This window comes from Mastomys coucha, unplaced genomic scaffold, assembly GCF_008632895.1.
Source record: "Mastomys coucha isolate ucsf_1 unplaced genomic scaffold, UCSF_Mcou_1 pScaffold5, whole genome shotgun sequence".
In the NCBI taxonomy this organism is placed as follows: Eukaryota; Metazoa; Chordata; class Mammalia; order Rodentia; family Muridae; genus Mastomys; species Mastomys coucha.
In genome coordinates, this window is record NW_022196911.1 from 23,240,581 (window position 1) to 23,253,534 (window position 12,954).

The following is a 12,954-nucleotide window of genomic DNA, read 5'->3' on the forward strand; positions in this document are numbered from 1 at the left end:
GTCAGCCTAGGTGAGGGGATGGGGTCAGCCTAGGTGAGGGGATGGGGTCTGCCTAGGTGAGGGGATGGCATCAGAGTCAGCCTTGGGCTGCTGTGCTCTGCATCCCAATCCTCAATGGCCTATTGTGGGTGGGAGGAGCAAAGAGGGGAAGCAGAGAGCATTCTGGGTATCTGGCTTCAGACCAGCACAGGTCAGGGACTTCTTACATCAGGAAGAAGTTGCTGATATTTGTAGAGTGAATATTTGTATATATAATCAACATACAACAAATATTTACTGTGGACTTGCTAGGTACCAAAGGTGGACAGGCGTCTGAAGCAAGCAGGACTGTCCTGTCTTAGAGCTTACACAAGGGAGCATTCGACAGGAGCTTGCCATTGTAACTATGACTATAAAGGCTAACCTGCGGGAGGAAAGTGACTGAGCTGGAGCTGGACTCTCCCTGATAGTAAAGCTATCTATCACTCCAGGTGATGGGGCAGGAAAGTAGGCCCACAGTGACCATGAGCTTCTTACTTACCCTCAGCGGCTGCGTAGACAGTAAGGATGTCTGCTTGGCCTGAGCTGCCTGCAAAAAGAGTCAACTCTCATTACCAGCATCCAGGGACTCCACCTGCCCCAGTGCCTTGTCATCTCTGGTTCAAGGGCAGCACTAGACGGTGGAAAGAGTGTAGGCCTGGAAAACCACAAGCCATCCAGCATTCAGGCTGTATGAACTCAGAGAAGCTAGGTCCTCTTGCTAACTCCAAACTGTCAGACTCAGGATCAGAAGCTTCTGAGTCCCTTACAGCTTAGGGAGACATTTCCTCCCTGAATCTTGGCAAAGCAGGAGCAGAGATGGCAGCAAACCCCAAGCTGACAGGCCTAGCAGTATGCTGTGAGTGATTCCCACCACCAGTGTGCCAAGTCTGGGCTCCAGAAGAAAAGCAGACCCACCTGGGTCATCAGCATGGATCTGAAGCACATCTGCCTGGGTCGGGATGGCTGGAGGTGCTCTCAGCCAACGACGGTACCATGGGAGGGCTCGTGGCCCCACACCAGGGTCCCTGTTCCCTGGAGAAGGATGGGGCAGATACTTTTACTCAGTGGAACCTCAGGATATCTCGGGGTGAGGCAGGCCTGCAGGGCTAGCAACATTCATACAGGTTCAAGTTTGTTGGCTTGACTCCAGGGGAAGCTGGAGAGGGGCGGGGAATGGCCAGCATGCAGGCCTCCTGGAGAAGCTGGGTGGGAAATGTGGGAGGCAGAGGAATGCCAGGGTAAAGGGTTGGGCTGGAGGCAGGGTCCCTTACCCCCACGGCAGGCCTGGAGCAGGAAGATCTTGGGGTGCCCATGCAGTGCCTCGCAACAGCTCAGCTCCTGCATCAGCACCTCTGGCTGTACTTCTTCACCATCAGCCCCCAGCAGCTGCCCCTGTGGGCCCCCATGGGCCATCAGGGCCACTAGGGCACAGCTCACAGGCCCCTTGTGAGTGTCCAGCTTTTCCCGAAACCGAGACAGTTCCTCCCGGAAGGCCTGGGGTGGTAAGGTCAGGTCTGAACCAGCCCCTGGCTGCCCTTCATGGGGCTCGGGGCACTTCTTCAGTCTCTGTCTTGAAGATCAGGGTTTCCAAGGCAAGAAAGTGACTGACCCATGCATACAGCAGGAAATCAGAAGCTAGACTTATAGATGTGCTTCCCACCTGTAATATGGGAGAAGCCCAGGAAGGAGAACTCTAGGGTCGGGGGATCCTTCCTTCCAAACACCACCAGTTTTGGGCTTCCCCTAACCTGAGCTGAAGGGTTTGTCCTCAGGGTGATCTTGAAGCCCAAGGCCTGGCAAAGGTCCCTCAATGCTGTCACATCATGCTGTGCTCCTAGCCGGTCTTGAATCACAGCCAGTAGGAGGGCAGCCCTGGTTCCAGACAGGTCATATTGTGTGCTTGGCCCAGGGTCTGACTGTACAGAGGGTTAGAGACACACAGTAGGCCGAGGGGACCCCCAGTTCCTCCTCTTCCCCATTTGTGTCTCCCTTAGCCTCCACCCAACCTGCAACTGCAGACACAGGACTGGATTCTCTCTCTGCCCCTCACCTCCAGTCTCCAGGGCTCCTCATCTCCCAAACACAGAGTCCCCCGAAGGGAGGTCCTAAGGACTGGGCAGTAGGTGTTCCCAGCAACCTCTTCAGCCACTCTGCAAAAGAGCTAGGAGGGCAGAGCCCAAGGACATTTCAGAGAACTTTCCTTTGGGGGTCAGGGGAAGGCTTACAACCCAAGCAGAGGGGTCAGGATCTTGGCTACAGGGCAGACTTTGGAGGTCACATCTTCAGAGAGAAAGTAGAGGTCAGGGTGGACTTAAGCAAGACCTAGGCTCTGACTCATCCTCAAGTTCATTACCTCACTCTAGGGATTGATACACACAGAGGCAGGACCCTCTCTGCAGAGTGATAAGTCTGTGGAGGAGACTCCCAAGCCGCCATTATCTGGGGAGGTACTAGGCTGAGAGTACCATGGAGCAGAACTGGGGCCCACAGCCCCCACTTCTACATCACTCAGATACTACCCAGGGAGATGTTCAGACCTCAAGACCAAATCTGAGCCTATCTCAGCCACCAAGGCCTTCCAATAGAACAGGGCAGCAGTCATTGCCCGTATGAGTGCCAAAGGGGGAGGCTGGACGTTTCAGTGTAGATACCAGGAGCCAAGCCAGCAGGGAGAGCATGTGACACTGAGGGAATCCTCTGGACAAAGTCATGGGGTGAAAAGGACATTTGGAGTCTGGGTGGTCCGACGTAGTTACAAAGGCATGTCCTGCAGCCCGTGTATGGGTGTCTGACTTATTTTGACTGTATCTGGCTCTAGGGACCCAGGGAGACAGGCCCAGCCTGCCCTCCCTTCTTCTGGGTCCCCCACCTCTGTCAGCAGCTGCAGCAGTGACCAGTGAGGATGCTGACTGCAGATCTTTCCCAGATGCAGAAGGAAAGCTTCCGGTTCCCAGGCAGCTGGAGGAGAAGCACCCCACAGCTGTGTAGGTAGGACAGAAACTCCAAGCTTTCCTGTTCATCCCCCACCCTCCAAGCTGGGGTCACTGCCCAGCCACTCACCCTTGAGGCCACTAGAGAGTAACAGGAAGATTTTGGGGCAAGCCTGCAGGGCCCCATAGAGACTCAGCTCCTTGACCAGCAGTGGTGTCTGCCTTAGCTGCCTCCTGGGAGCCATTAGGACCACAAGGGCACACCCCACTGCACCCCTCTGGACAGCCAGCTGCTCCCGGAACAAACTCAGCTCCTCAAGGAAGCTCTAGGAGAAAAAGGCAAAGTCTGGTGAGGTTCCAGCCAAATGTGAGTGAGTGGCTAAGGGCTGAAGGTTATGGGGTGAAAGCTCACCTGGACTGGGACCTCCCTCTTCTCACAGTTTTCAAAACCTAGAGCCTGGAACACACCATGCACACTAGCAACTGCTGTGGCAGACACCCCAGGACTGCAGAGTATCAAGGCTGCCCTTGAACCCTGCACGCTGTATTTTCCCTGGGGAAGGAAAACCAGAGCTGGTCTGGGCTTGGGCCCAGCTGGGTGTTGGGAATAGGCTGGGCCAGGCAGATCATCTCACTACCTTCCTCCTCAAGCTGTCCCAAGCATCCACCAGCTGTGCAGCCACCTGTAGGGTCCCAGACACCAGGAAGGCCATGAGAACCAAATGGGGCTTCCTCCAGGTCCAGAGCTTACTTCTTGGCTCTGCTTCCCAGGACCTTGGGGCCTGATCCTTGCCCTCTTCTACAGCTGCTGCCACCTACCAACTGCTTATGATCCCAAATGGACTCTGCCCTTCCTTAGAACCCTGGGCTTGGCTCCCCCAGTTCAGCTCCCTTTTCTGGCCCTGGCTGACAACTTCACAGCTGGCATTCATATGTCCCCACCTGAGCCATGGGCCTGAGCCCAAGTCCTATTCTTAGTCCTTGGCCCATGCTCCTATCTGATCTTGTTACACCTGAGTGTCTCCCTCAGGAGGGCACTGCTAGCACCAAAAAGGGCCTCACACTGTCCCCAACATCTTTCCACCCTCTCCTCCTTCATACAGCTGCGCACAAAGCCCATGCATACAACAGCTCCTTCCTGTGGAAACAGGGATAGTGGAGACCACAAGATAGATGTTCTAAAATGGGGGCTGGCCAAGAAAACAGCCTGGGGGACAAAGGCTGGCACAAATGGATCAGTTCATAAGGGATGGGAACATCTTGTCTCTGTCGATCCCCAGGTGAGGCCCCTGAGGGCTGCCCAAAGAACCAAAAGGATTGGCAAGAGTCAAAGAAGTGACTGATCCTGACCAAGTACCGGCAGTTCAGTGTCCTGAGCAGGGACCGGCAGCTCAGTGTTGGCCCCAGCTTGTCCTAAGACAGGGGAGACATGTTGAGGGCTGTCTGGGAACAGCAGCTACCCTTTTGACAGCGTCAAGCACACATTGGGCAGTTCTGAGTTCCACATCCCAGGAGTGGCAGCGTTCCCCTCAGTCTGCCAGTCATTCCTCCTTTAGCCTCTTGCTCGTTCCATCCGACAAAGACCCCAAGCATTGTTTGCCTTCCCCCACTTCCAGACCATGACTATATGGACTGACACAGAGAGGGGGAGTCATGGGATTGCAGGTCCAGGATGTGGCTCTCCATGGTGACTACATACACCATGAACCATCAGCATGACCAAACCAAAAGGCCAAGAGATAGGCCACACCCCTAACTCAGAAAAGCCAGCCAAGGAATCACAGCCTAGAGCAAATATTCCATGTTTATTCAAACTCTTCTGAAGCCCACTGGGCTGAGCCCTTTTGGAGGGTCCATGGTCTGTCCATGTTAATATGAATCTGCACGCAATGCAGATTAAAAACATAGAAATACAGTGCTTGAGGAGTCAGCTACAAAGTGCTGATGGAGTGCTAGTGTTAAGTACAACAAAACCCACACATCTGAAGGACTGCATGTTCTCCAGTCAGCCTGCTGCTGCAGCCACCACCTCCACTAACCTTCAGACCTGCAGTGCATCTCGAGGATCAGAGCAGGGATCAGGGCAGGACAGAGTGGTCACAATTTGGAAGGATGAGGGGTGTGGGGAACAGTGAAGGCCAAGAAGCTGCTGTGATGGAACGCAGGACCTAAATCCCCATTGGTGTGGGCCCATGGTCCTTCCCAAGGCCAAAATCCAGCAGCCCCCTGGGGATGGAGGCCAGTCCCCCTGGAAGGCACAAGTAGACTGGGCAGAGACTTAGCCAGGCTGGTGGGCCAAGCAAAGCTGGAGGTTTCTGGAAAACCCTAGTCCTGCCTGAGCCCTCATACCACCTGATCCTCAACTGCAAACTATGAAGCTCCAGGAAGCAAACGGAAGAGAAACCCAGAGCAAGAAAGGGAGACACAGCAGCAGGATCCTGGAAGCAGGCAGGCCAGTTCAGTAAAGGGGTCTTTGCGTCCCTTTGACAGGCTGGCAGTGGTCACAGGTAAGTGGAGAATTCCCCAGGGGGAAGGACGAGATTCTGTGAGAGTCACGGTAAGTGTCCCTGGGGAGCGAGGGAGGGGGCTGCTCAGGTCCCACCATCAGCTCACCCCACAGGTTGGGCCGTTTTTGCGTGCAGGCTCTGGTGCGCAATGAGGTGTGCACGCTGCTTGAAGCTCTTGTCACACTCCCCGCAGCCAAAGGGCCGCTCGCCCGTGTGCACACGCCTGTGGTCTAGCAGGTAGGAGCGAAGGGAGAAGCTTTTGCCGCACTCACTGCAACTAAAGGGCTTCTCGCCTGTGTGGATGCGCTGGTGGTCGGCCAGGTAGGCGCTTCGGCTGAAGCTCTTGCCACATTCAGAACAGGAGAAGGGCTTCTCCCCGGTGTGCACGCCCTGGTGGCGCACCAGGTCGGAAGAGCTGCGGAAGCTCTTGTCGCATTCAGGGCACTTGTGTGGCTTCTCACCCGTGTGCGTGCGCTGGTGCCTGGCTAAGTCTGAACCCCAGCGGAAGCGCTTCCCACACTGCAGGCAGCTGTGGGGCTTCTCGGTCACTAAGTTCCGAAACTGGCGCCTGCGAGTGGGCGGCCGCCCCCGACGCGCTACCACCAGGTCCAGGGCTGTTCTCGTTGGGTTCTCATTCTCCCAGACCTCGGTCTCAGCCTCCTCAGGATTCCAGGGCATAGGCACTTCTGTCTGTCCCAACAATGCTGTCACTGCCTCCTCTGCAGGGGGCTTTTGGCTTTTGGGTCTCAAACCTGTAAGGAGGGGTGAAGCCTCTTTTTAGTCCCCCTTGATTCTGGTTGGGGAAGAGATCTGAAGAAATGTGACTTAGGGAAATCTCCCTGGCTTTGAGGTTCAGGCTGCTGTGGCTCACATCAAGCCTAGGTCTTCACATTTACAAAATGATTGGATGATAGGTGAACAAGATGGCCTCAGTGGGTAAAGTCACTTGCCGCAAAACCTGAGCCCACCCTCCGACCTCCACCTCCATGGTAGATAGAATCAAGCCTAGAAAACCATTTCCTCGACCTCCACACATGTTCTTCACTGCACTGTACACAAAAGAAAAATATTAAAAAGCAATTTTATTTCAAATGTGCTTTTAATGGGACGATGATAGAAGGCAGCAAACAAGCAGTTTTGAGGGAGCCTCGGGGACACCAGTGAGCTGACCCTTCTGTAGAGGCATGTGCCATTATAAAGACCCTCTGCCTGTTTTCTGCCCTGTGGCCAGTACCCCACTTCCCACAGCTGAAGCCAACAGCACACCCCTAGTCCATAGAGCACAGCTGGCTTAACTTTGTAAACAGAAGGCATCAGAACGTGTAGCTACTGTTGTCCCCTAGTTCCCTAGGTCCCATCTCTGCAGAAGACACACAGTAACCTTGGGCAGGGAGGAACCCCAAGCAGTCAGAGTGCTGCCAGTTAAGTAAGACGAGACCAGGGGACACTGGGAAAGGGCCTGACTTGGTGTAGCTTCACACAGTGGGGTGTAACAAGAGCTCTTATTTTTTAGCATTTTTGTGGCTGACATGATCCATCGATCTCACTGAATCCCAGACTTTATCTGGGGGCAAATGTGCCAGACTGAGATTTGACTGAGAAAACGCCCCTGCATGCCCCTCAGCATGGAGCTGGCCCAGAGCTGGCACATGGAGAGCACTGGTCAACTGGTCACACAACTCAACGGAAACTTGAACAGCATAGGAGGCGGTTGAGGAGACTCGGGAAAGGCGAGCTTTAGAATCTGATCAGGGAAGGGTAGGAAGCAAAGCAGGAGTACAGCTGAACGAGGGGCCAGACGAATCTGCTTACCAAGGGCAGCATTCCGGGAGTTCTCTCTCTTGATGTCCCACAAGAGGTCCCTCTGAGCAGGGTTCAGGGAGCTCCATTCTTCTCGGGAAAAACAGAAAGGGATGTCTCCCAATGCCACAGATTTTTGTAATGGGGAGATATAACCCAGCTCAGGTCTCCCAGGCAGCTGTGTGTGAGTGGGGACAGGAGGGGTCAAATTAAATAGTCAACAGCACCACGCCCTCTGAGAGCATAAAGGACTGAAGACTCACACCAGCTGCCGAGGCAAAGCAGACATCCAACATCTCTCCTGTCTGTTGCTCTTTAAGAACAGGGAGCTGGGCTGAAGGAAAAGAACAGAGCTTCATACAGGCCAGTCAAGTGCTGACACAGATGGCTCTGTCTACACCTGCAGGTGCACACCCGTCAAATGCATGCATGCATGTACTCGTGTGACTGAACTTCTGGTACCTGTCTCTCTCGGGGCAATTCTAGAGAAGGAATTGAGCCCCTGTGTAGCCACACTGCTGACTGAAGAGTCTAACTCACCATGGCTGTGCTGCTCTTGGGGTGCACGTAGCTGCTTCTGCACCCCTGCCTTCTGGGGAGTCCCTGTGGCTTGGAGTCCCTGGACTGCTGCCTTAGGCTCCACCTCTGAGAACTCATCCTGTGCAGAAACCATAACATGCCCATTAGCACAGAGACCAGCCTGGAGGTCTGGGATGATACAACTTAATCCTGGGAAGGAACTATGGGACACAGCCCTTAGAGTTGGGTAGGGGTAGGGATCAAATGGAGGCCCAAAAATATCCAGAAAAGAATGAGATACCAGGCAGTGTTGTGTACCCAAGGATACTTCATGATCAAGAGACAAGAACCAGTCCCTTAAAAGGCCAGTATTATAGCTACTTAGCAAGGGAGAAATGGGACAGGGGTGGTCCTCCTGTCAAGGGCAGAATCCCACACCCCCGCTGTATTAGTACACCACCTCTAGATCTCCCAGTCTAGAACACAAGAGAGCGAGGTACCCTTCCCCGGCCCTGCTTCCTTATCCCCTCTAGAGCTCTCATGTGTAGTACTGTGTCCCTGTAGATTAACCACAGCAAACCATGAATAGTTGTGTGGAGCTAAAACTTTTCTGGACTCACTTGGGAGGCAGAGGCAGGTGGATCTCTGTGAGTTCTAGACCAGCCTCATCTATAGAGCAAGTTCCAGGACAACCAGGGTTTATAAGAGAAAAACCTGTCTCAAACAAACGAACATACAAAAACAACAACAAAACCCACATTTCTGGACCATAACCACTTCAAATCCAATAGTCATGAGAAACAGGATATTTACTTAAGGCTACCTTGAGAATTTTGTTTGTGCCTCTCTGGACTTGGTGGTTTCCCTGCCCTCTGGGCCCTGTGGAGACTCATCTCCATGAAGATGGCCTCTTTTCTTCAGGCTCCAAACATGGATGGACTCCTCTCACCTGTGGCCAGGCTTTCAGTGACTGGTTCTGTATGTCCTCCACCAAAGCCACAGCTTCCTCACCGCTCCCAAGGTGCTGTCTCTGCACCTGGGCTTGGATCTCCCCTGGTAGCACAGCCAGGAACTGCTCCAGCACCAGCAGTTCCAGGATCTGCTCCTTGCTGCGCAGCTCAGGCCGCAGCCAGCGGCAACAGAGCTCCCACAGCTGGCTGAAGGCTTCATGTGGTCCACCCGCATCCCTGTAGCAGAACTGTCGGAACCGCTGACGGCAGGCTTCTGAATCCCTGCTGTCCACCAGCTGGGCAGGCTCCTGTTCCCAGGAGCAGTCTTCCACCTTCACAATCGTAAGTCCTTCCTCCTTCCCAGGAGCAGGGTCTTGGAGCTCCTGAAGGGATGCCATGCCCCTGGCCTAAGGCTCAGGGCCAGTCAGCCTTAGCTTGAGGTTCCAGAGCTAAGCCTTTCAGTCTCCCAGAGGGATTCTCTGTGACAGCTGGGCTGGCATCAGGACACACTTGCCTATGGAAATAGTAAAAGAACAGTATTTGAGAGAGATGGGAATAAAGCAGTCTGGAGGGAAGTCGGGGGACACCTACTCTGTCCCTCTGAAGCCTCTTTATGCTTCACTGCAATTGTGTGCTCTCTGTAACTGTGTATTCCCTACACAGACCCCAAATCCTTCACCACATCTGACATCCCAAATCTGGGTTTCTCATGGCCATTTGACAGCAAAACCTAATGTCACTCATTTGGAAGCAACTGTTACTATGAGCTTATTTTTACCTTCATATATAGTAACTTTCCACTCTTAACAACAAAACTGAGCATGTCTACAGTTTGTAAAGACTCCTTGAGTTAGCTGCACATGGAACTCAGTTGTTAGAGTGTTTGCCTAGCTTAACGATCCCCACCACTACCTGGAACTGGGTGAGATGGTATATATAGTCCCAGCACTCAGATGTTCAAAGGACAGGAAATTCAGGGTCATCTTTGGCTACATGGAAAGTCTGTGAAGCTAGCAGGCTGCTGGGATAGGTCAGAGGCTAAGAGCATTTATTGCTCTTACAGAGGAACCAGGTTTGGTTTGCAGCACCCACATGGTGGCTCACAACTCTCTGTAACTCTAATTCTAGGAGGTCCAGCCCCCTCTTCTGACTTCCTCAGGCAACAGTTCTACAGATAGTATGCATACATCTATGCAGGTAAAACACTCACACACATAGAATAAAATAACTAATTCTAAAGAAAACATTTTAAATCACTGAGCTATTTTAGTTTTATTTTTTGTTGTTGTTTGGTTGGTTTTGGTTTTTCAAGACAGGGTTTCTCTGTATAGCCCTGGCTGTCCTGGAACTCACTCTCTAGACCAGGCTGGCCTCAAACTCAGAAATCCACCTGCCTCTGCCTCCCAAGTGCTGGGATTAAAGGCGTGCACCACCACCATTCCCCGGCTCTAGTTTTGTTTTTCAAGACAAGGTTTCTCTGTGTATCAAGGAACTCACTCATAGATCAGGCTGGCCCCAAACTTAGAAATGCTCTTGCCTCTGCCTCCCAAGTGTTGGGTGGGAGGCATGTGCCATCACTTGAGCTATTCTTAAGGTATGGGGGTTTTTTGTTCGTTTTTTAGGTTTTTTTTTTTTTTTTTTTTTTTGGTTTTTCTAGACAGGGTTTCTCTATGTGGCCCTGGCTGTCCTGGAACTCATTCTGTAGACCAGGCTAGCCTTGAACTCAGAAATCCACCTGCCTCTGCTTCCCAAGTTTAAGGTATGTTTTTAAGCAGATATACTTCAACTGTAAAATTTCACTGGGCATAGCAGTACATGCATAGTGGTGCATATCTAATCCAAGAACTATAGGGACCAAGGCAGGAGTGGCCAAAGTTAAAAATCAGTCTGGGCTATAGCGCAAAAATGACTTTAAAAAATTATAATTATTGTGTTTAGGGCTAGACAGTGATGGCACACGCCTTTAATCCCAGCACTTGGGAGGCAGAGGCAGGCGGATCTCTGACTTTGAAGCCAGCCTGGTCTACAGAGTTCCAGGACAGCCAGGTATACACAGAGAAACCCTGTCTCAAAAAACAAACCAAAAAATTATAATTATTGTGTTTATAATTGATAGGCCATACTGTTATTTTTCTCAAATTTAAAAACTCACAAATTTATGGGGCTGGAGAGATGGCTCAGTGGTCAAAAGTATGTCTTTGTCTTGTGGAGGCCCCAGATCCAATTTCCAGCATCCACATGGAGGCTCACAACCATTTGTAATTCCAGTTCTGAGGTATCTGACAGCCTCTATTGGCCCTTCTTGAACACTACATACATGTGGTACACTTACATACATGAAAGCAAACACTTAAGACATATAAAAATCTTTGTTAAAAAAAAAAAAAAAAAAAGCTTACAAATTCCAGAAACACTTTACTCCAAGTAAGGGATGGATGGTATATGAGGCCTCAGGGACACCACCCAACACCATTTATTCACAACTATATATAAATGGATGGCATCTATTTGTATTTTGTGTTGTTACTACTTCACATACTCTCATAAGTGTTATTTGAATTTTTCTCTTTTATTTCAACAGTCTAATTAGCATGAACATCATAAATTAAAGAACGTTAAGTGTTAATATATCAATGCTTCTTTTTGATTCACTGACAATCTGATAAATGACGGTGTCATATTCTTTCCTGTGCTTTTCCTGAAAATTGTTATCTTCAGATCTACAAGCACTTGATGTGTGTTTTACATAAATGAGATCTTATGAGCAAACCATTTTTCACCTAGCAACGTTTCTTCGTAAGTGAATGTATAAGCTTCCGCGGCATGGGGGTACTTCAGTTTCTCAACCAACCCGAGTGATGCATGCGGGCGGTTTCCAATTCTTCTCCACTACCACAAGCACTTCATTTACGCTTCTCTTGGCGAGCCTTCTGCCTTATTCTCCAGTGACCGAGGAGGTGTCCTCAGGGAGGGCCCGGACTCACCAGGGTCGCTCGGCAGGACGTGGGAGTCGGGGACGGTCCCCAGCAGCCTGGTGAGGGCGGCGGGCTGAGCGGTGCTGCCCGGAGACCCGGAGAGCCTGGAGCTGCGCGCGGGCGGCTGTGCTGCTCTGAGGAGCGTGTGCTCTCGGGCCGGCGCCTGGAACGCCGAATCCCCAGGAGCCCTTCTGAGCGAAACGCGGTCCCGCCCCCAGGACACGCCGCCCAGAGCCGCGCAGCTGCTCAGAGCTTCCCCAGCAGCTCCCGGGGCCGGAAGTTCGCGCGGGGGTCTCTGGGAAGCTAGCTGGCGCATGCGCGGGAACACGCAGTTGGCGCTCGTACTGTCCAGAATGCCGTTTGTCCGAGACGGGTAGCCAATGACCAGGGAGAATTCTCACGGCTAGCCAATCTGACACCCTGGAGCTAGAAATTTGGAAGGAGTCTCATTTTCGCCTTCTGGGTCGCACTACACCTAAGTCCGGTGCTTGGGAGATCTCGGATCTTCCTGAAAAGTGCAGTCTAATTAGAGCGGAGCCTCCGTCATGGTCAGTATCTCCTGCAGCTACATTTGACTGAGCTGCGGAACAAGGAGTCCTGATGCCTAGGGACACTGAGCAGGAGGTCCACCTCTGCCCCGGCATGTGTTTAATAAATTGTTGCAATTTGTTAAAGCCACTATTGGTGTTAATGGTAAATTACCTTTATGTTGTAAACATACTTGAAGTTTACTTTCCTATAAATAGACAAAAACCAGAACCGGACAGTTTGACTCCGTGTGGCAATGTCGGACTCTCTCCCTTGCTTCCTTGAGCAAAAGAACTGTTAATCAGACAGACATCTGGATTGACCTCATGCCAGCACTAGCTATCTGAAAAGCTCAATGGACACTTTGAGAGAACTACACATTAATCAAAGCTTATTGTCCCTGAAGCTTAGGCAAGGGCTGTTTTGAGACAGGCATCAGTTCTTGCTGTCACAAGCCTCTGGATTCTAGATACCCTGAAGCCATGTCCACGTAGACTACAGAGGGTACATTTCCTCCTGTAATTGATTGCTAAAAGGCAAGGCTGTAGTTGTCCAAACTCCCCCTCCCAGGATGCTCAGCAGGCTGGGAGATTCTTGGGTTGTCTTTCCTGGTGTTGCTGTATCAGACCGTGTGAAACTCTTGAGTGGTTTTGCCTGCTTGGAGTAGCGAAGGCTGTATTTCATGTCATGCACCCCAGATCTACTCATCTCCCCAGCTCCTCAT

The 12,954-nt window shown here is 51.8% G+C and overlaps 2 protein-coding genes across 5 annotated transcripts; both read right to left on the reverse strand.

Moving 5' to 3' along the window:
* Positions 1 to 398: 398 nt before the first annotated feature.
* LOC116077443 (putative caspase-16) lies at positions 399 to 2,293 on the reverse strand. The gene is made up of 6 exons (XM_031351988.1): positions 2,072 to 2,293; positions 1,770 to 1,937; positions 1,293 to 1,681; positions 937 to 1,053; positions 521 to 568; positions 399 to 403 (listed from the first exon to the last, which is right to left on the reverse strand). The coding sequence occupies exons 3-6, from the start codon at positions 1,432 to 1,434 to the stop codon at positions 399 to 401; spliced, it is 312 nt and encodes a 103-aa protein (XP_031207848.1). The 5' UTR covers positions 1,435 to 1,681; positions 1,770 to 1,937; positions 2,072 to 2,293.
* Positions 2,294 to 3,226: 933 nt separating this feature from the next.
* Positions 3,227 to 11,953, reverse strand: Znf213 (zinc finger protein 213). Of its 4 annotated transcripts, none has more exons than XM_031350723.1 (7): positions 11,712 to 11,953; positions 8,727 to 9,241; positions 7,799 to 7,916; positions 7,271 to 7,348; positions 5,565 to 6,210; positions 3,364 to 3,504; positions 3,227 to 3,277 (listed from the first exon to the last, which is right to left on the reverse strand). In XM_031350723.1, the coding sequence occupies exons 2-6, from the start codon at positions 9,123 to 9,125 to the stop codon at positions 3,468 to 3,470; spliced, it is 1,278 nt and encodes a 425-aa protein (XP_031206583.1). In that variant the 5' UTR covers positions 9,126 to 9,241; positions 11,712 to 11,953; the 3' UTR covers positions 3,227 to 3,277; positions 3,364 to 3,467. The 4 variants fall into 4 exon arrangements, with proteins under 4 accessions (XP_031206583.1, XP_031206584.1, XP_031206582.1 ...); XM_031350724.1 differs by having other exon boundaries at positions 11,579 to 11,953; XM_031350722.1 differs by having other exon boundaries at positions 11,508 to 11,953.
* Positions 11,954 to 12,954: the final 1,001 nt, after the last annotated feature.